At 35.8% G+C, this 22,484-nt stretch overlaps 2 protein-coding genes across 7 annotated transcripts in view; both read left to right on the plus strand.

Moving 5' to 3' along the window:
* LOC121733238 (G-protein coupled receptor Mth2-like) overlaps positions 1–4,418 on the plus strand; it is a 60,265-nt gene extending 55,847 nt beyond the window's left edge. For 3 of the 6 annotated variants that reach the window (XR_006036528.1, XR_006036529.1, XR_006036530.1), the window contains 2 exons: positions 34–500; positions 2,351–2,448. Coding sequence is in view for 2 of the 6 variants with exons in the window: in XM_042123435.1 (XP_041979369.1) it covers positions 2,351–2,480 (130 nt within the window). In the remaining 4 variants the exon portion in view is untranslated. Of the gene's footprint in view, positions 1–33; positions 501–2,350; positions 3,840–4,406 lie in introns of those variants that run through there. The other 3 variants (XM_042123435.1, XM_042123437.1, XR_006036531.1) reach the window with 2 other exon arrangements.
* Positions 4,419–11,968: 7,550 nt separating this feature from the next.
* LOC121733306 (UDP-glycosyltransferase UGT5-like) lies at positions 11,969–21,710 on the plus strand. Its single transcript, XM_042123521.1, has 5 exons — positions 11,969–12,027; positions 15,849–16,077; positions 19,100–19,698; positions 19,873–20,095; positions 21,211–21,710. Exons 1-5 carry the CDS (start codon positions 12,025–12,027, stop codon positions 21,708–21,710), a joined length of 1,554 nt encoding a protein of 517 aa, XP_041979455.1. The 5' UTR covers positions 11,969–12,024.
* The last annotated feature ends 774 nt before the right edge of the window (positions 21,711–22,484 follow it).

Raw genomic sequence — 22,484 nt, forward strand, 5'->3', positions numbered from 1 at the left:
CCAAAGTAATACGATTTACAATCCAAAATCCAGGGTAAAGGATCTCTTCAATCCCCAAAAGGATGAAGTTGAAAATATTTCTCGAAGTGTCTCCAACAATAGACTGAGTCTTGCAACATGCAAACAAAGAGACAGTAACGAAACTATAAGAACTTTCTGCAACGATAACGGGAGTGCTAAAGTAGCCACGACAAATGTGTGAGAAGTCGGCAAAGTCTGTTGTAGTTTTAAGTAAATATAAAAAATAAACATTCCACAAGATGAAAATCAAGTAGATGTATTTAGAATGTAATAATAAAACCATGAAGGTACCAAATATAATACTAATAATGACTGAAGACAAAAGTAAGAGAGCCTAATAGAAGAAAAATAACAAAACAGTGATTCTGTAATAATTCAAACCCAATAAATCCCAAATGCTGAAGAAGAATACTAATAATCAAATCATCAAATAGCTCAAAATACAAAAAAGTTAGGAGAAAGAAGTAAAAATGAATCAGGTGTGTTTACGGTTGAGCTGCATTTTATGTAAATAACAACAGAGGATCTGAACTAATACGGGTTAAAATGGACGCACTGGTTCGGTTTGGTGGTACTTAGAGCATGTTTGTAGAAACAAAACTTGATGCACCTTATACCTAACAGTAATGTAGTGTAGTACCTAGTAATTCTAGACCCAGTCAAGTAGTTTGATCCATTAATTGAATACGTCTTTATCCATGCATATACTAAAAATTATAAGGTGCGATTTTATGTACTATTAGAGAAGTTGATTCCTAGGCAGATGGGGGACCTACGTAGATTGGTCGCGTTAAGAATAAGAACATTTTTATTTTGTCACCACACAACACATGTAAAACACAATACATACATATTGTGTGATGTCAAAATTGGCCCAAGCTCAGCTCAGCCATTCTGGTCGCGTTAGATCAAACCCAGTCAACAGTCAACAGCGGGGCTAAAATGGTCACATTTAGCAATTCCACTCAATCAATTCAGCAAATGAATTGTCAAAACTGTCAAACTGACAAATGTCAAATTAGTACGAATTACTAGATATGAATTGCAAGCAGACTTGCATTTTGCGATTTTAAAAAGAATGAATCATAACATGATTCATTATATTATGATTCTTCAAAGCGATCATTTTAGCCCCGCTGATCACAATTAACATTGAATTGACATGAACCGACCAAATGAACGTCATTTGATCGGTTCATGTCAATTACGCGTTGGCTTTACGTCAAACCCAGTCAACAGTCAACAGCGGGGCTAAAATGGTCACATTTAGCAATTCCACTCAATCAATTCAGCAAATGAATTGTCAAAACTGTCAAACTGACAGACAAATGTCAAATTGGTACGAATTACTAGATATGAATTGCAAGCAGACTTGCATTTTGCGATTTTAAAAAGAATGAATCATAACATGATTCATTATATTATGATTCTTCAAAGCGACCATTTTAGCCCCGCTGATCACAATTAACATTGAATTGACATGAACCGACCAAATGACGTTGGTCTGTCAACTGCCTAGGAATCAATTTCCTCGATGGTACATTGCGATTTAAACTATTGACACTTCTAAGATTGCACATGAAGACGTTCTTTTGTGATCAAACTACTTAAAGTGGCAATTTTAACTCATGTTTGCTTTGTGTGTTCAATACGTTTTAACTTTATGGTTAGCTTAAGTAAGTATTACAGAATTAGTAGATGTTATGTTCTATTCACTAAAAATGTTTTTTTTCATTTTGGGAGTTTATAATTTGTGTCAGCAAAATTTTAAAACCTAGCTTTGTGAAAAAAATGTTTCTCTTAATAAAGCTGGTTTGCTTACAATTTGTATTAAAATTAGAATAAAACTGAAATCGGCTAATTTTCGAAATTCTTCTAGCATCTTTTTGTGATTAACAATTTGTGAATAACAAGTTTTTGGTAACAAAAATAATATTATGGTTTGTTTTAGTCAAATAAGTACTTAATACTTAACGTATTCGACAAAATATACTTTTGAATTTATCAACTTGCAGATAGTAGAAGTCAAACAATTGAAGTAATTTGAATTTCAGTTAAAAGTTAAAACAAAGTAATGGGATCTATTTTTTTGTAATAAGTTGTTTCACTTTAATATAAGTATTCTATTTATTATAGATAGGTAGATGATTATAAAAGTAACATACAAAAGGGTTTGCTCAGCTATTTTTAGCAGGCTGCAAGCATTCTTGCTAATATTCCAAGCCTATATTTTTAAAAAATTCCTAAACATATTTCAATTTAAATAAAAATTTGATACTTGGTAACCGTTTCAAATTAAAATAATAAATATTTTGTAATTATTTTTCAGATACAAGCAGATGCGAGATGGCGCAAACATATCCCGGAGTCAGACTGTCTGCTCCAGGACTCTGTCCACAACCCGAGACGAAATAGCGCTGAAGACCAAGACGGAGTCTGTCCAGGACAAAAGCGCTTAAGAAGACCAAATCTATTTAGCAGGCTTAGCATGACCACAAAAGAACGGAAAAAGGATGGAAACAATGTAAAATAAGGACAAAATTACAGATTTCCTTTGTCAATCTGCCATTCTAGTCTATTCTAATGCGGCACGTTGGACCATGTTGGACCAATAGGGTCACGAAACTGTAGGGTGGGCTGTGTGATGACTGATGACCAATTAGCCATGCTAAGCTTGCAGGACAAAAGTACCTAGGTAAAGACCGAGAGCAAGATAGGTATAGTGCCATACGTTTTTTTATTTTGTTCTTGAATTCTTGATCCAAATAATAGTAAGGGAACTTCTTGCTCCAACTGATCGTGTTTTAAGAGTACATAATATTATTTTGTTCATTAATCTTATGATTTACTAAAAACAATAGAAAGCTAGGTAAGTTAAGTGTTCGTTGTATATGCTTGAAAACTACCATTTAGTTTTGTATAGGTACGTACACACGTTTTCACAAAATCAAATGCTTAGAAATATCTAGAAAAAAAAAACAGGTCAAAAACGTTGAGGCCATGACAAATAATAATGTCACTCAGCTTCTTTGCTTTACTAAGAATAACAGATGCTTCGATTTGCCTGGCGCCAACCACTCGACCTCGTGTGCCATACCAAATTTCCACTACAGATAAGGTTTAGGCGTGGATAGACAGGCAGATAGACATACTTTTACAATTATAATAATATTAGTATGGATAGTGGATACTAGTTGGAAGTGGTCGGCTCACCAGTTGGAAGTGGTTAGCTTGGCCAACCATCGAGGCAATGTTGGATTGGTTGCTCCATCGGCCCCAATTTTAAAACTTACTCTTGTCACAGAATATATAATAGTACTGCTCTTGTGAGACAGCTGTGCAGTGAACCCGAGTATTTTACCTTGCCGTAGATTCTTTTCGATAATATAGTTTTCAAAGTTTTTTTTTCTCTAAATACACACAATTGATTTTGTATTACGTAACGTACTTGTGATGAATCTTTTTATGAATTAACTAAACTAGTATTGCGGTAAACTATAATTCTATGTACGCTTGTTCTATACTACCTATATTTTATCTCTATTAGGACTAAGCTTAAGTAGGTACTTAAATGTATTGGCAACTAATGTTTGGGCAAACAAGTATAATTAAGAATTTATAAATAAAAATAATGACAGAATAGAAACTTTATACAATGATTTGTCTTTTTCCATCAAAGGCTTTTTCCAATGTGACAGGACAAATGATTGCATAAATTATGATAGTTAAAATATTTTATTTCAAAAGTCTGGATTTATATGTATGCGTCCCCGCTAATGAGCGGTTTGGCCGTTACAAAATGAGATCACAAGCAATTGTATGCAACGACTTATTTAAATAGCGGCGCGGTCGCGGCTCTGTTTACAAACAATTATTATTATTGCTTGCCATCTATCTCGGTGTAGCGGCCAAACCGCTCGTTCGCGCGGACGCATATAAATCGAGCCTAAAGATAAATATTTTAAGTGGCGACCAATTGTCAAAAGTACGAGTTATACAGGGTGCAATTAAACCTACAGGCCAAATTTTTAGGGCTTAGGTATCATTAGGAGAGTCCGTTTAACCAAAAAAGAGAGTGTTAATTTTTTACAATAACATATTAATTTATCCCACGTAAAATCGTTGCAGAACAGTCACTTCGCGGCGGTGTGTAGAATGGGGTTGACGCGGGGGGTGGTGCGGGAGGCCAGGCCGCGGCACGCGCCGGTGTCTAGTCTAGCCAATTAATTGTGGTGTTTTCTTAGAAAAACTTTCGGAAGCTTTTCTAAAAGAAAAAATACGTACCTACTGAGTGATATAAAAGAAAAAATACGTGTATATTTATTTTTAACAAGGATCGATACATCGAAATTTGGCCGGAAGGTTTAATTGCACCCTGCCGGAAGGTTTATTTTTACTCACTTCTTTCTCTATATTTCTTTGACAGATAGAATATTATGCTTATTTTATGACTCTTGATCAAATTCCCGGTAAGATACCTAATCTACTATAAGTACTATAGGAGATAAAATAATATTAGAATTTTCTTATAATAAAATATTATAAGAAAACAACTAGTTATTTAAGTAATAGCATTTATTAAAGTAAAAATGTATGTCCAATGCTTCAAATATTTTTAATACTTACAGTTTATAAAAAAAAAAATAATTTGGGTCGGCTTTGTAGATTAATGCGTATCTGACACTGCCAATAGGAATAATGTGTGAGACGCTTTACAAACCCCACGACTAAGCCCGGCCGCACATTGTCCGAAATTTTTGATACGAAACAGTTGAACGTCCGCGCTGTCTCTTACATTTTGTACTGAGCCGAGTGAGCTCAAACTCGCCGGAAGGATATTTCGGATAGTGTGCGGGGTGGCGGTCCGGCGAAATTCAACTGTTTCTGATCAGAATTCGGACAATGTGCGGCCGGGCTAAAACCTCAATTCAAAAGTTGCTGGCATTATTTTAAGGTCACACTTATGACCTCAAAAATGGCATTGCATCTTCTCGCCGTGCCGACGCGTCAACCTAAAGGCCTGATCCTACTGAGCAGAGTGAAGAGACAGCACTCTCGGTCATTTCGATTTGTCAGTGTAACTTTTTATTATACATCACTGATTACATACATCCTGTAATCAGACTCTAACGTCAACTCGGCTACGGCTAGGCGACTCTGCGCTTACGGCTCGACTGCTGGCTGACGTTTGAATCCAAACTTAAGTTGTGGCAGGGGCAAGAGTAGCAGAAGAGCCGTAATCGTAGTATCTGTTCATTATGAGGGTACGCTAACACTGTTTTTCCATATAAACGTATTCCCCAATTTACTCCCTGGACAATTCGTCTAGATTACATAATGATATTTTCATACAATATTGGTATCTGTTAAATCTATGCCTCTAGTCTCTACGATCGATTTTTTCAAAATTTTCCAATAAATAAAAAAATATGAACCATCAAAAATCGCAAAAAAAAAAATGAATGCCCCGTACCCCGCCAATCCACCGACCATAAAACAAATTTGAAAGATCTTTAAGGTGAAATAAAAAAGTAGAGGCGTAGATTCACTCGTCCTGAAGATATTAAAAAAATCAATAATTAGATAGGCTCTATTTTGAAGGAGGAACAGATACAGTAAATCGAGGTAACGTAGTCCACGTTGCCTCGATTTACTGTATCTGTCTCTGTCACAATACACGTGCCGGCGCAGGGTGAAGCGTGATGGCAATAGTTTATTCGGTTAAATTCTACTGCACCCGCGTTTCCTCTTAATATGTGCCGTAAGCGCGGAGACAACGAGCCGTAAGCGCAGTTTTCCGAGGCGAAGTAAATACGTAACAATTTTGATTGGTGTTCGTTGCGGTAGGGAGTTTCATACAAACAGTACTGAACGACACGGGAATATTAGATATAATAATTGTAATATTAAACTGATCTCATTAAGTCGTACATGTACCAAAATAAATTTAATGTTATAACTTATAAAGATAGGTGTTACAGAACTAATAATAATAATTAATTAAAAAAAGGTACAGGGTCCAATCGATCCAAAATATGTTTAAATATTTAGGTCTTTCTCTACGAAAATTTCTCTAATAGTCGCTCTAGTGCGGTTTCATCCTAATAGTAATATAGCCGTTTCGTTCGTGCTTAAATAATACCTACATTAATGTTATTAGCTCTGTGACAAGAATGATATTATGCATGTTTTAATGTAAGAGCAATTAAATGTTTTCTACACAATTATACACAATAATTATTGTGTAGTATATTAGATTTCTTAAAAAAATGTCTATGATTGTTATACAAGTATTTCTGTTTAAAATATATTATATTCAGAAATAACGTGTTTTTTTTTTCATAAAAATAATAAATTTCAACGTATCTTCAATATAATTTTCTCCCCAGTTCCTCGTATTTATAAAAGAGAAAACACTCTGTCATTTTGATTAAAAAACTGGCAATAGGCCAAGTTGATAGTGGCATTTAGATTCCTCCACTGACCTCCATTATTCCATTATGATACCCACGTGCTTTTTGTGCCTATTTGAAGCGGAATCAACGTCCCCCAATGCGGGGGAACAGATCTAAATTTGACGTAACCACAACCAATAACAAATGTGCGGAATCAGCGCCCCCAATGCGGGGGAAGAGAACTAAATTTGACGTAATCACAACCAATAACAACAGTTGTCATCACTAGTATTAGTTCCAAGTGCTCTAACTACTGCTATCAGCGCCAATATGGCGACTTTCAAACATCATTTTTACGTCAGATTTAGTTCTCTTCCGCCGCATTAAGGCGCTGATTCCGCTTCAAATAGGCACAAAAAATAGCTATCATTTCAAAGGGTATCATAAGTCCAGCGTACTTGTATAATGGAGGTCAGTGGTTTCCTCCGATTAGACAAAATTTTTAGATCCATAATAATATAACTATCTTTTAATATATTATTTAAACCAATTTTTTATTTATTATAGTTTTTATTATTCGTAGATTATATTCAACCAGATTTTTTTTTATATTCACAATTATTCACAGACAGTTATTTAATAATTAATGTGACAGTAATAATATTACGAGTATAACAGAATATTTATCGCAGCGTAATTCTTATTTCTTACGAATAACTCAAAAGCGAACTACGCGGACACGATCTTTACAGCAGTTATTGGTTCCAATGTTACTTCTTGTCCTAAGTCGATCAGTTACTGCATTCACCAGTAAATTAATAGGTAGTCCATCTGCGGCTGTGTCGCCAGTTCCTCGCCCAAAGCCTCTCAGTGTCCAGCTCGCGCGTCGTCAGACTGGTGCAATTTTTATGGCAATATTAAGCACAAATATAGAGTAGACCAAGTGAAGGGAGTAGGGATATAAGCTATTTTTTATGGGAAAATGTACGGTTTCTGTAAAAATCCTAATTTATGCGGGCGAAGCCGCGCGGGACATCTAGTATATTATAAGATAGTTATATTATCATGGATCTAAAAATTTTGTCTAATCGGAGGAAACCACTGACCTCCATTATACATGTACACTGGACTTATGATACCCTTTGAAATGACAGCTATTTTTTGTGCCTATTTGAAGCGGAATCAGCGCCTTAATGCGGCGGAAGAGAACTAAATATGACGTAAAAATGATGTTTGAAAGTTGCCATATTGGCGCTGATAGCAAAAGTTAGAGCACTTGGAACTAATACTAGTGATGACAACTGTTGTTATTGGTTGTGGTTACGTCAAATTTAGTTCTCTTCCCCCGCATTGGGGGCGCTGATTCCGCTTCAAATAGGCATAAAAAATAAAAAGCCATAGTGACCAGGGCGCCCTTATTCGTAGGATACGACGAAATATTCGTGACAAATGCCGTTGCATGGATATTTTTATAATGAATAAAGACCGTTGCCTCAATTCATTATAATGGGTGGGACAAGCAGGTTGTAAGTAAAATACAAAAAGTCTGTTTTTAATTCATTTCAAAGTCTTTATTAGGTTTTTATTCTTTTCTTTTATTAATGTTCCAAATTGAGGTTCTGTGGGACTGACTGTATCAACTTAACGATTATTCCTTCATATCAGTCAGGGCGCTCTTTTCGTTTTACTGAACGATCTTCTTTGAAGACATTTTCGCCACAACCACCAGGGTATATCACATGGGGTCACAAATTTATAATTGTTATTCTTACTTCTTAACTAATATTTTTATGCAGTAAGAACCTCTGCGGATTCCTCCTCCAGGGCATTTAGAGCCACTTATTGCTGCTCTTCTTACTCTACGTCGGTGAGTATTTGCATCCACCAGCAAATCCGTAGGAAGTCCATCAACAACAGATACGCCACCGGTTCTCTGTCCCCTGGCAGTCAGTGTCCGTGCGATATCGCTGGCTGCAAGCAGTCCATCTGTTGCAATAGCGGCGCCGGTGCCCGGTTTCCTGGCAATCAGTTTCTCGGTCACGACGTCGCTGGCGAGGTTCGACGCGTCGCTAGATCTGTCGAGCGACAGCTCGGACGATCCGGTCGAGTCGACGCGGCCCAGTGGGAGACAGAGCGACAGGTGGAGTGAACTCGACACCAGCAGCAGCAAGCACAGTGATGATGACACGGAACACATGTTGACTGAACAGCGTGCGTTGCGGTGTGTGAATGACGAAGTTCTGATTGAATTGTCTTTATATTATGCGAGCAAGTCCCGACGTCACAACTCACGTTGCTATTTTCCTCTAAAATTCTATATAAGGCAATCAAATATTGTCTCCATAATAATGTTAAACCTAAATAGGTTGCTGAATTTCGGTTGCCGAATTTGGAATCCAAAATATATAATTATGTTTAGATTTAGATGATTGACTTTAATATGATGTAGGTATCAATAAGGCTGCTAGGCTAATGTGGGACTGAGCGGTCACGTTGACCTTTAGTAAATTTCAACCGCTGGGTAAGAATCTTAACAGAGTAGGTACCCGAAGACAGATGCTGCCACTGAGGCCAGAAAAAGATGACGTGAGTAAAGAGCCCGAGGCATACCAGATAAGCTGGCCTTCGGTGGCTCAGGACAGTGAAAGATGGAAGTCTTTAGGGGAGGCATTTGCCCAGCATTGTTACAGTTCAGGCTTATAATAATAATAGTAATATAATTTAGGTTCCTGAATCCAAACACAACATAGTCGTGAAACACTATCTCCTTAATATTGTAGCGCAGCATTGCCACCGCAATATTTTCAAAATGCATTATCTTCTCAACTTATTGGGTAGATCTTAATGTTTATTTTTCATACCAAAAGTAACGTATATGGCATTACAACGTTTGCCAAGTCAGCCAGTAAATCGTCATAATATTATAACGTTTTCATTATAATATTGAGACATCCATTAAGGTAAAAGAACCAAATAAGGTCGTCGACAATAATACAATCAGCGTTGCCAGATTTTTTTGCGGCAAGTCGGGACTTTGGAACTTTTTGAATGAAAAAGCGGGATTCTTCAGTCAAAAGCCGGACAAAGTAAAAAAGGTATAAAATCAAAAGTTTTTTGAATTTTTTTCTTTTTATTTGCGTTAAAATAACGTTTACGTGATAATAGATAGCTAAAGTAGCCAAAGAAAATCCACCCCTCTACCTCCTACACTCTAATATCTCCATTACGCAGTTTCTTTCTCAGCACGCTGCAGGTACGTTCGGGCTTTTCCCGAAAAGCGGTACTGAGCCTGTCCCGCACGGGACATTTAATTTAGATGAAAAAATCGGCCCGCCAAAATCGGGATGTCTGGCAACGCTGAATACAATTACGTTAGGATAAAATAATATAAACAATGTATGTAGTATTACGTATTGTGTGACGAAATTCTTGAGTGTAAGCCATGTTGTGGGGAAAACGGGATGATACGTCACGATTACTATATTATTATGTTATGAATTAAATTAATTGAATTGAATAACTGTTGTATACATATAGGGCATATCACGAGCAGGATGAAGCGAATTGTGATTAATACATGAGAACTATATAAACCGCTGCTGTTTTGAATCTACATCATCCTCATGCCGACGCTTCTGCAGTCAACACTCAACATGTTCCCGTCATCATCACTGTGCCTGCTGCTGCTGGTGTCGAGTACACTCCACCTGGCGCTCTGTCTCCCACTGAGCGGCGTCGACTCGACCGGATCGTCCGACCGGTCGCTCGACAGACCTCACCACACGTTGGAGCTCCCCAGCGATCCGACCAGGACACTGACTGCCGGCGGACAGGGAACCGGCGACGTGTCTGATACAGTTAGACTTCTTGCAGGTCTAATGGTGGATACAGTTGGTCACCTACGGAGGACACGTAGACATATCCTCATAGCCAGGCGCTGTCCTAAAGGACGTATTCATGTGGGCAAGAAATGCGTCATTTTTCCGAAATCATCAAAATTAAAAAAAAATATTAAGAAGTGAGACTTACAGTGAATTTCAATATGCAGTACCTTTGCCTGTCAAAATACCTTCAGAGATTGTGGATGTGAAGGTGCTGGAAATGAACAAATGATGAAAATTTTCTGTTGAGTCCTGGTCTATGTGGTCCTGATAGAGACAAAAAATAAAATGGTGTGATACATAGTATAGTCACACTCCAACTCGTGCAGCTGAATACGAAGCCTATAATAGTTAGAAAATATTTATTAAACCATAATAAAAAGTTGAAAATGTATTAACCAGTTTTTTTTTGTATGAAGCTTGACCTATCATTGTTCAAATCAACTAAAAATCGGCCAAGTGCGAGTCGCATTTGTGCAGCAAGAGTTCCGTACCGTTTTAGAGCAAAAGTTGGCACAAAATTATGTTTTTTGTGTGGGATTCCTTAAATATTTACTTTTATTTAACTTTTACTATCATTTAATTAAGTACAAAATATAATATAATGAAGTATTTTGTGAGCATTTCAAGTACCTACATGTTGCCATTATTGATTACGAAGAAAATGGCAACTCTAAATATATTTGTTTTTAATTTTATGGAAGTTTCTTTAAATATTAATTTTATTTTAAGTTTAGTTATTGTAACATCTGAAATACACAACCTGTGAACATTTCAGAAGTCAGCTATAGCGGTTCTTGAGATAAAGCCAGGCGACAGACATATTACAGACGTTTTTAGCCTTTGGGTACGCAACCCTAAAAAGGTACAACTGCTAGTTGCATAATCCATGCTTGCGTAAATAATATTTTTAACCGATTTACAAAAAAGAGGAGGTTATAAATTGGTATACGAACGTTTAACAGCATCCATTTATAATAAAAATCTTAAATATAATATGAATTGTATAGTATAAAGTATTAAATATATTTCCGTTGTCTGGTACCAGTAAAACAAGTCCTTCAGTACTTACCACGGGGCCAGACAGACGAGGTTTCAAGCGTCCATAGAAAAATAATAATTATAATTGTATACGGTGGTGAAGAATTCTTCCTAAGTATCCACGGATTGTATATTTTAAACCTGCACATCTTCCCCACTGCACCATAATAATAATAGCTCCCACACCGGTTTCGGTGACGGTGGCCGGTTTCATCGAAACCAGGCCAGCTACGCAGGAGTAATTATTTTATAGTGCCCAAGTTTGTGCGCAGAACACAATAGCACTCTCTATTCCTTTACTCTCATAACCCAGTGGGACGGAAGACCGACACGACCGGTGAGAGATCAGGCGCAGGACCGACTTTCTACATGCCCATCCGACGCATGGATCATCTTACTTGTCACACAATCAGGTGATGAGCCTGAATTGTCCTAACCAAACTCGGAAATAACATGTTTCCAACACGGGAATAAAACGAATGACCTCCGAGTCAAGAGCCGCGCTCTATACCACTAGACCACGGAGGCGTTCACTGCACCATAGCACAGGTACTGCTGATGATAATATTTTATGCTCAGTAACATCTTATATTAGCTGCCTGCTATCCGTATGTTGCAGTTATCACAACTGCCTTAACCTGTGAGGATGTGTTATAAACTTTAATTTTATTTTTTTAATTGCAAATATGGTACGTATTGCTCTTTTATTTAATTCTTATTATAGTTTTTATCCAAAAAATATTGTTGATCAAAATTCTTTGAAGCGATTAAAAAGTTTTTAATAATAATATAATATAATTCTAATAATAGGTATGAATAAATAGTTCAAAGTTACATAACATAATAATGCAGGTACACAATACAAAATGTATGCTTATTATTTTTATTTTAAATTCTAACGAGATTTTTAGGGCCTGTTTCACCACTTCCTGATCCACCAATTAACTTGACAGATCAAGTATGGAGAATTTGTCAAAAAAGTTGTGAATAGCCTATTAGGCACTTTATCAGAAAGTGGTGAAACAGGCCCTTATAGTTATACTAGCACTGAGTTCACACACAGAATTCACGGTGAAAGCAGCCCTGAAAGAGGAAATTTTATTTTGTGATTTGTATGGAGTGAACCAGCCCTCTAGCATCATGAGTAAACACACCCTAAAGTAATATCACTCAGTTTTGTTACATACTGCATACACTATGATAAAATCTTATAATATATAAAATTCTCGTGTCACAATGTTAGGCCGCGTACTCCTCCGAAACGGCTTTACTGATTTTAACCAAATTTTATATGCATATTCAGTGGGTCTGAGAATCGGCTACTGGGTACTTATTATATTGATAAGTATGCATTTGTTGAATAAAATATTATAATAGTAAATTATTACAACTCGAGACTGACGGCAACCATTGTTTATACGAATACGTATTCGAGCCGCTAAACATATAAAAGATTTAAATATTATTTTACTTCCAATTTTTACTGAACGTTTATCACCTTTTTGCCCATGGCATAATTATGAGATTCCAGTAAGTTTTGAATTAGTAAACGAAGAAGAAATAGCATCTAAAGATTTATTTCATGAATTTATGAATACCTTTTCTGATTAAGAAAAGATATAGGTATACTTATGGCTTCACCACAAAAAGTCAACCAAGCTGTTCTGTTTTAATAAAAACAATAAATATAGATACAAACTTTTGGACATTTTTTCAGTTTTTAGTTCAGATGCAATGGGTTTGATTAAAACTTTTCAAATCATTTCTGAAAGTTTCTCTCAACAAAAATATATTATTTTTACTACGTCAAAATCATATTTAACTGCCATTTTAAATCTTAAAAACAAGGATCCTATCATCATGGACTTAAAATTTAGGATTATAAGCCTTTTGTAAAATAATTACAATTTTAAAATTATATGGATTCCAAAGTATCTAAATGTAGAATTAAAATTATATTATAACACAATTAATGAAATAATATTGAATGTACAAATAAAGTTACATAATATTCAGACATAAAGAAATATATAAAGTACAAAATTAAATGCAATTGGGACATTAATTGGAAATCAGGCAATGTCTCTAAATAATTTTCTATTAGAAATTCTATATTTGATAAAGTTCCTGCCCACTTTTCGTGTAGAAATGATCAAGTAGTTATAACCAGATTGCGAATTGGACATACAAACATCACCCATATTCACAATATTACTAAGACTGAAAAAAGCAAATGCAAATGTTGATGTTTTCTTTCTGTTTTTCACCTCCTTGTTGAATGTTTATCCTATAATGTTGAAAAAAGCTATTGTAAATTACCTACCGATCTAAAAGAATGTTTAAATGATGAAAATGGATGTATTAAAACTCTAAAAATTTTGAAAATAATAAATTTATACAAATGTATTTAAGTCTTCTGTAATGTATTCTTTGTTGTGGTCGCTAATGACCCTGATGTTAAAGCGACCTTAAATAAATAAATAAAATAAAGTTTTATTTCCATTCTCACTAATATTTAAGTTAATTGAATCTCTACGTCTTGTAAGTATTAATAAATTATTTAAACACATACCCCGACTATGATGACCTATGTCCTGCCGCCTGCGTGATGTTTGCAAAATATTATGTTTTACATCGAGCAAAAAAGTGTTTTATCATAGACCGCATGCTGATAATTTTTTTATCCCAACAACATAAAATGTGGGTAAAAAATATGAAACGCTGTAACAAAAACAGCTAAATCTATTTTCGTTCCTAGCAAAATATGTTTTTTTTAACAAGTTACTAAGGCTTCTAGATAAATAAAGCTTATGTAACAGTGTGTTAGTGTAAACACCGTTATCCTTGAAACCATCAAATGAGCCCGTCAAAATGAACAACTTTTTCTATGAGAACAATGCTGGGAACTCAAAAAAAATGCCGTCTTCATAACACATACGGATACCCGAATTGGCAATTTGTATTTTGATGCGGCTTCATCCGCATCAAAATCCGTTGCGTAGTTTTAAAGATTAAAGGGAACAAAGGGGCATGAGGGAAAAAAGCGACTTTGTTTTATAATATGCAGTGATGAAGTGATATACTACTTTATACTAGTAGCGCCCTCGGCTCCGACTAGAGCGCTTTTCCTGTCATGCTTGTCATCGCTACGGTCGCAGCTACGGCTGAGACGCCTTCTACGGTAACGTAGCACCGCGTCGTGAAGAGTAACGTAATGTTTTAAATAAGCTTTGTCCACACTGTGCCTTTTTCTGTTCGTCAAGGGCATGCGTTATAGCGCAGTCAATATTGAACGTGAGGCATGCCCGCGACGCATGCCCTCTGACCGTATCCAAAACTTCAAAAATGACAATATTGGCGTTGCGTTCCTTGACGCATTCAACTATTGAATGCACCATTATGAAAGTTGATGACGAAAAATGAAAATTGAAGATGAAAGTGCACAGTGTGGACATAGCTATAGGAAAAAGTCAATCACCAATTAATTTTTATCTTCTGCAGAATATTGATTAAAATTTTAATACAGTGCATCCGTCTTAAAGACTTTCCGGTTAGCAACAAACAGATGTTTTTCTTTTTTTTTACCATAGGTATGCTGTCGAGATAGCATGCATTTATTTATTTATGATGGAAAATATATTCTTTTGGTCGAGACCCACTTGCGCAATGATTACAACTTTGAACTTTGCAAGTTGTGGTACCGTGTGCAGTGCCGTAAATAGGGCGGTGCCACCGGTGCCCAGGCACAGGGCGTAGGCTCTGGGGGGTGCAAGATTGGCCATCAGAGAGGCCTATACATAGCATTGCTCTGGACACCTATAATATCTAAAAAAACAAGGGCGCAGTTATTGAAACTCGCACAGGGCGCGAATAAGACTGTTTACGGCACTGGCCGTGTGTTAAATTGTGAATATTATGCTTTTCTTTTTATAAACACGAGAAACGAAAGAAATGATATGATCCATAAGTCTTAATTTTATAAATGCAAAAGTCACGTATCTCTCCATCTGTCTGTTGTGTTGGCATGGAGATACTTTCAGTACCGGGAAAGTTCAAAGGACACTTTTAATCCCGGTACGATTTCCGCGCGATAAACAATAATGTTGGCGCAGCAGAGTTGCGGCGCTTATATTTTAACCTAGAGCAAACGTGGGAGAGCCATGCTTCGGCACGAATGGACCGGAGAAATACCACGTTCTCACAGAAAACCGGCGTGAAACAGCGATTGCGCTGTGTTGTGCCGAGTGAGTGAGTTTACCGGAGGCCCAATCCCCAACCCCATTCCCTTCTCTACCCTCCCCTATTCCCTTCCCTTCCCTACCCTCCCCCATTACCCTATTCCCTCTTAAAAGGCCGGCAACGCACCTGCAGCTCTTCTGATGCTGCGAGTGTCCATGGGCGACGGAAGTTGCTTTCTATCATGTATGACCCGTTTGCTCGTTTGCCCCCTTATTTCATAAAAAAAACGTTAATCTAGACTGCCGAAACTTAAAAAATCACTTCTTTTCAGATCTTTCTATGTTTACTAGCGAGCTTGTTACAATATGTGGAGCCGGCGAACATATTGTATGTGATTCCCTTCACGTCGATCTCTCACTACATAATGCTGCGACCGGTCGGGCTGGAGCTGGCCAGACGTGGTCACAATGTGACCGTGATCACAGCCAACAAGGAGGAGAATCCACCGCACAACTACAGAGAAGTCATGGTAGATGACAAGAAGATTTGGGATATATTGGGTATGAGAAAACCCGTAAAATTATTTATAGTACCGTAATTCACAATAAAAGTAGATGATTCTCGTGGACATCTATGCTGACTTTCGTTAAAATAGCTTCAGTTTCCGATTTGTTTCGATAATAAGCGAAAAAAATAATCCTGCTAGTAAATTTTCTGCTTCAATAAGTTAATCAAAAGCTAATAATTATTAGGTATGATTGTGCGTTTATCGCGCGGGAACTGTACATTTTTCCAGAATAAAAAGTATACTATGTCCTTTCCCGGGACTCAAAGTATCTCCATACCTTTCAGAATAATCGGTTCAGCGGTTTGGGCATGAAGAGGTAACAGACAGACAGACACACTTTCGTATTTATAATAATAATATTATTAAGTATCAGTATACAGTTCTGCCCGATTATAATTTGACTACATTCGACACGACTCTATTAAGGCAAAACACTACTTACAAAATAAACTGCAGTTTTTCATTTTAATAAATATGTAGTTCTCATTTAAGAATAATATAATAATAGCTATGTAATAAAAACGACGTAAAATACAAAAAATATTCCACAATACAAGTTTCACAGTTTAAGAAAGGATAATAAATTAGTGTGACATAATGCAGTTAAGGGTGGCGACATACACACGTTTTCCGCATTCAATTTCCGAATTCATTTTCCGTATTCAGAAATCCGGATGCATGGAATCAGTAGAAAATACATTAACTAACGCTCACGTTTGGTCTTTTTCGAATGGAACGAATTCCGCACGTACGTTTCAAGTGCAAGCCGGCGCGTTCGCCGAAAACGAACGTTGGCGCTAGTCACACGGAATTCCAAATCATAATTCCACAATAGGAAATCGAATACGGAAAACGTGTCTAAACGGCCAGCCTAAAAAGAGATAATCAAGAAAAGGTATAATTAAATGACGTTTATTAGATTATCTGGTCAGTGGTCATGTCAATTTATTTAACGATTATGAACGATAATTTTAATCAATCAATTCGATTTTGAATTATTAGCTTGATGGAGAACATTTTCATGCGCAGTAATTTTTTAAAATACAGTAAGTACCTACCTGGAAGACCAAAATATAACAAGATTATATAGCATATCATTGCTAATTAGAAAAAATTATAAGCAAAAAACTTTTTGAAAAAAAGCTTTTATTTAAATACTTACTCTAAAAAAAGAAAATAAATTTCCCCTTAAAAATTCTAACTATTAAGTTATAAACTCAATATATTATACAATTTGCATGATAATAAAAGCTTGTCGCGTGATTTGTAAATAACAAACTAGTAAGTGCCAATATAACTGAGTAAACTGATATTATATTTTTTATTTTATTAAAGTAATTTAATATTGACAGATTGTTAAGTCTCGCGACAAGCTTTTATTATCATGCAAATTGTATAATATATTGAGGTTATAACTTAATAGTTAGAATTTTTAAGGGGAAATTTATTTTCTTTTTTTACAGTAAGTAAGTATTTAAATTAAAGCTTTTTTTTCAAAAAGTTTTTTGCATATAATTTTTTTTTTGTTTTTTAGTTAAATCTCTGACTAGATTTCTTAAGTCTCCTTGATTATACTTACTTAGTTTGTTTTGTTTCAAAAATTTGTGAAAATCTGATTAACTTAATTTAAGTCTTTAAGAAATCGTACTTAATTTTACGACTAAAAAATTAAATATCGCTTAACAAAAACCATTCAACGCTGATTCAACCAGGCATTTTCTAATGCTAAATGCCCGACTGGTTTTGACTTGATATAACAAGGCACGACACGATACGACACGACACGACACGACACGACACGACACGACACTACGCGACACTTCACGACACTTTACGACACGACACGACACGTCTCTCTCTCACACAGTTACTCTCAATAATCCCTTTCATTTGATACCCATATTGCGGAAATGCATTAAAAATAACTATTCCCCTATCTTGGATGAGCCGCCATATTGGATGTAGAATGACATTAAATTCGTTTCCGAGTTGATCTCAATGAACCCTTTCATTTGATACCCATATTGCAGAAGTGGATTAAAAATAACTATTCCCCTATCTTGGATGAGCATTGAGCCGCCATATTGGATGTAGAATGACATTACATTAGGTTTCGAGTTACTCTCAAAAAGCCCTTTCATTTAATATCCATATTGTAGGACTTCATAGAAAATCACTATTTCGCCATCTTGGATGGTCGGCCATATTGGATTTAGAGTGATGCCGCATACAATAACGTGCATTGTCATCCAATCTAAACATGCATACTAAATTTCAGCTCAATCGGTTAAAGATATCTATTTCAAAATTGAGTTCCAAAATTTCACCCGAACATGCATACTTACATACATACAGAGCAAGTTAAATAAAAGCTTTTAAAATAATATTAATTGACCACTGAGTAAATGTAGAGCTGCTTAAAGTTTAATAATTATTTACCCAACGCTACCCCTCCCGCGCGCTGTGTCCATCCGCGTCGGGAGGGGTAGCGCGCGGCGCGGGGCGCTTGCCGCCGCGCTGGTCGCATAGTAATTTACTAAGGGTCCATGATTCATTTACTTATAGGGAAAGTTGGTCAAAAATTAAGTACCTAATTTTATTACATAATGATAATGATAATGAGAATTGATGATGTCTCACCAGTCATATTGTATATTTTATTTAATATGATATCTGCTTTCAGATTCTATAAATTAATATTCTTTTAATATAATACGAATTTTAGAGTTAGTCGACTAAAGTTATTTAAATATAATAGTAGTCAAGGACCTACTGATAAAAATTGAATAAACCTATGTAAACGCATTTTAAACTTATGATTTCATTTTAAATATCATTTTAAAATTCGCCAAACTTGTTTTATCACCAATAAGATAAAACTTTTTGCTGACAGTCCCGTTTATATTGCGGTCAATTTAATAAACACCGGTTGTCTCTTTGTCTGTTTGTATAATTCATACGCTGTTTACTTTGCAGCGTTGATACATATAATATATAATATATAAATATTTTAGGTACGGAAAGACCAAATATTTTCACAATGGTCGATATATCGGCAGAAGATTTTCATCACCACGTCCTCTGGAGAGGAGGATTAGCTTTTACGGAGATGGCCCTCAACTCATCAGCTGTACAAGATTTTCTAAAAGAAGATAACAAATTCGACTTGGTGGTTGTGGAGCAATTTTTCGAAGAAGCCTTTTACGCTTTGGCCCACAAATACAATGCACCTCTAGCGCTGATCACCACTTTCGGCAACTGCATGAGACACAACATAATCACTGGAAATCCTCTTCAGCTGTCCACGGTTATAGCAGAGTTCCTGGACGTCAGAGAACCGGAGACATTTTGGGGAAGATTCAGAAACTTCTACTTTGTCACATATGAATACGTGATGTGGAAATTCTGGTATTTGAAGAAGCAGGAGGCTCTGATAACAAAATATCTGCCGGACATAGCTGACACTGTGCCCAGCCTGATTGAGTTGCAAAAAAATGTATCTGTATTTCTAATCAATGGACATTCCAGTTATGATACGCCCGTTGCCTTATTGCCGAATATCATAGAAGTGGGTGGCTTACATCTATCAGAAAGCACGAAGAGTTTACCTAAAGTAAGTTTAGAAATTTTTATAATATAATGTTGTTTTTTGTATAAGTAACAAATTGTTTTTTATTACATAATTCTTATACTTAATTACTTTTTTTATTTATATAATGAGAAAATTGTGAATCAAATAACGAAATATAATAGATTTAAATTGAAATCTTTATTTGTTTTGTTGCAGGATATAAAGTACTTCTTGGACAACTCAACAGATGGTGTAGTGTACGTCAATTTTGGCTCAAATGTGAGGAGCGCTGAACTGCCTCTGGAGAAGAAGAACGCGTTCCTCAACGTCTTCAGAAGATTAAAACAGAATGTACTCTGGAAGTGGGAAGATGAGAAGCTTGACAATAAACCAGATAATGTTCTGATTAAACATTGGCTGCCACAAAAGGAAATATTGGGTATGTTGTTGTTAAATCATAATTTGTATAATCACGGGGAATTACTCATAGGGGAATCCCGGATATCTAGAATGGCGTCGTGCTCTGTTGTTAATATAATATTACTAAATTACGTAGGTCCACCACTTATATACTTACATTCTTCTTCTAAATCAATTTCTTTTAAAGTATTATAATTTATAAGTAAAATTGATTCAAGGACATATATCAGATATACGAGTATTATGTTATTAGAGTAAGTCACACCAAGATCAACGTTGACATTGTTTTACCATAGTATTCCGTTGTCAGGTAAAACGAGTCCTTCAGGTACTTAGCACGGGGCCAGACTGACATGGTGTGAAGCGTCCATAGATATTACTAGCTAAAAGCCCAGCTTTGTGAGGGCTCGCGTCGTCACACCTTGACTGACTGATGATAACACATCTACATATAAATAAAAATTACTATGTCAAAGCACAAATCAATAGGCGTGATAGTTTTTCCGTAAAGTGTACCGCAAAATGTACAGATTGTGGGATATACTAGAGCTCGCTTCGCTCGCCCTGATTATTATTATTATTAACCTCACCGAATCTGGCTTCTGCCTATGAAGGAGTTTCCCTGATAGCGCATTGTACAGATGACTTATTATGGTAGTAATAATTAATTATGAATGTGTCATACCATTTTGTAATGTTTATACACTACTCAGCAATTACACTTTATTACTTAACCACAAACTCATGAGGATGAGAACAGGGAACAAAAATTAATGAGGATTTTGCATGAGTAATAAAGATATTTTAGTGGTTTTATTAAAAAGGACTGAAACAGGGAAGGAAATCAATATTAACTAAATACTCAAAAATTGGCTAAAATAATTTGAAAGGACGCAAACAGTTAATAACTATAAATAGTAATGCTGCTAGCCATGAACCACAAAGATGAATAAGCAAACCATTTAGGAACTAATGTTTTTGGTTTTTACTCACTTTTTTTACCGTACGGGCGTCCGTATTATGTTTTTAAAACGCCATGACCTGGGATCGAACCTGCGCCCTCTTGAGAGCGAATCAGGTCAACCCAAAAAAAAATCACTAATATTTTCTAAAACTTTCTAAATTTCTTTTCAGCGCATCCAAATATCAAAATGTTCATATCACACGGAGGTTTGATTGGAACGCAGGAAGCCATTTTCAACGGAGTACCCATTCTGGGGGTGCCAATATATTGCGACCAATACAACAACCTGCTGCTCGCGAAAGTCGAAGGTTACGGCTGTATCATGTCCTACCACGATATTGACGAGGACAATCTATACAATAAGATAAACGAGATCTTAAAAAACGATACGTACGCGAAGTCAGCTAAAGAAATGTCCAGAAGATTCAAGGACAGACCTCTCCCGCCGCTAGATACAGCTATCTTCTGGCTCGAATACGTCATAAGGAACAACGGAGCAGAACATCTTAAGAATCCAGCAAGGAACATGAGCTGGGTAACATACAGTATGTGGGATGTGTATACATTTGTATTTTTGATTATAATATCGACAATAATTTTAGGTGTGACCGTAGTGAAGGAAATAAAATCGTTGCTCGGATCCGGTGTAATAAAAGTTAAAATGCATTGATAATTTTAATTACCGTATGTTTAGTATGTATTTAAATTTAATTTTAAGAAAAAATACAATTTTATATCATTGTTTTTTTTAAGTGTCAGTTCAAATTACGACGTGGAAATTTCCATTGAACTAACAGATTCTAACATTGTAGCTTGATCCTTGAAATCTGCTCGATTGCTAAAAATTTTGTATTATTTATTCATTTATAATGTACTAAGATCTTAGTCTAATATACTTACATTTAATCCAACGATTAATAATTTCAGTCACACAAACAAGATGCTGTCCCCAACAAAGTTGGGTTTTGATAAAAATATAATTATATTCTTTCCGTGGTTTCAAAAGTAATATCCAAAGCCAAAAATAATATAATTCTAACCTATTCCTATTTGGAAGTCGGTTAAAAAGTATCGCAATGCCATCATCATTCATCATCATCATCTAGTATAATTTTTATATTACGAGTATGTGGGACTTGGTAGAATATCCAAAAAGAAAATATGCTTTACATCGCAGACAGAACTAGTTACAAGCATGACAAAATATGCACACAAGAAGACAATAATTAATACATGTTAAATGACAAACAAACTAACTTGATAAGTTACATAACAAAGCGCAACGTACGGTAGCCGACAGATTTCTATGACAGTAATAAGGCATAAGGCCTAAGTTACCAAATCATAGACAACAATATAAACAAGGAAGTGATACAGCAAATATAGTCTAAATATACTTAGTATAATGACTGCAATTTACAACTTTTTGTAAAGCATTTATGTA

The sequence above is a fragment of the Aricia agestis genome, chromosome 13 (assembly GCF_905147365.1).
Source record: "Aricia agestis chromosome 13, ilAriAges1.1, whole genome shotgun sequence".
In the NCBI taxonomy this organism is placed as follows: domain Eukaryota; kingdom Metazoa; phylum Arthropoda; class Insecta; order Lepidoptera; family Lycaenidae; genus Aricia; species Aricia agestis.

Excerpts from the sequence above, each read along its gene's own strand:
- LOC121733306 (XM_042123521.1), top strand. Across the intron at positions 16,078-19,099 it reads GAAGATTTGGGATATATTGG|GTACGGAAAGACCAAATATT; the intron begins GTATGAGAAAAC and ends TAAATATTTTAG. Across the intron at positions 20,096-21,210 it reads GCCACAAAAGGAAATATTGG|CGCATCCAAATATCAAAATG; the intron begins GTATGTTGTTGT and ends ATTTCTTTTCAG.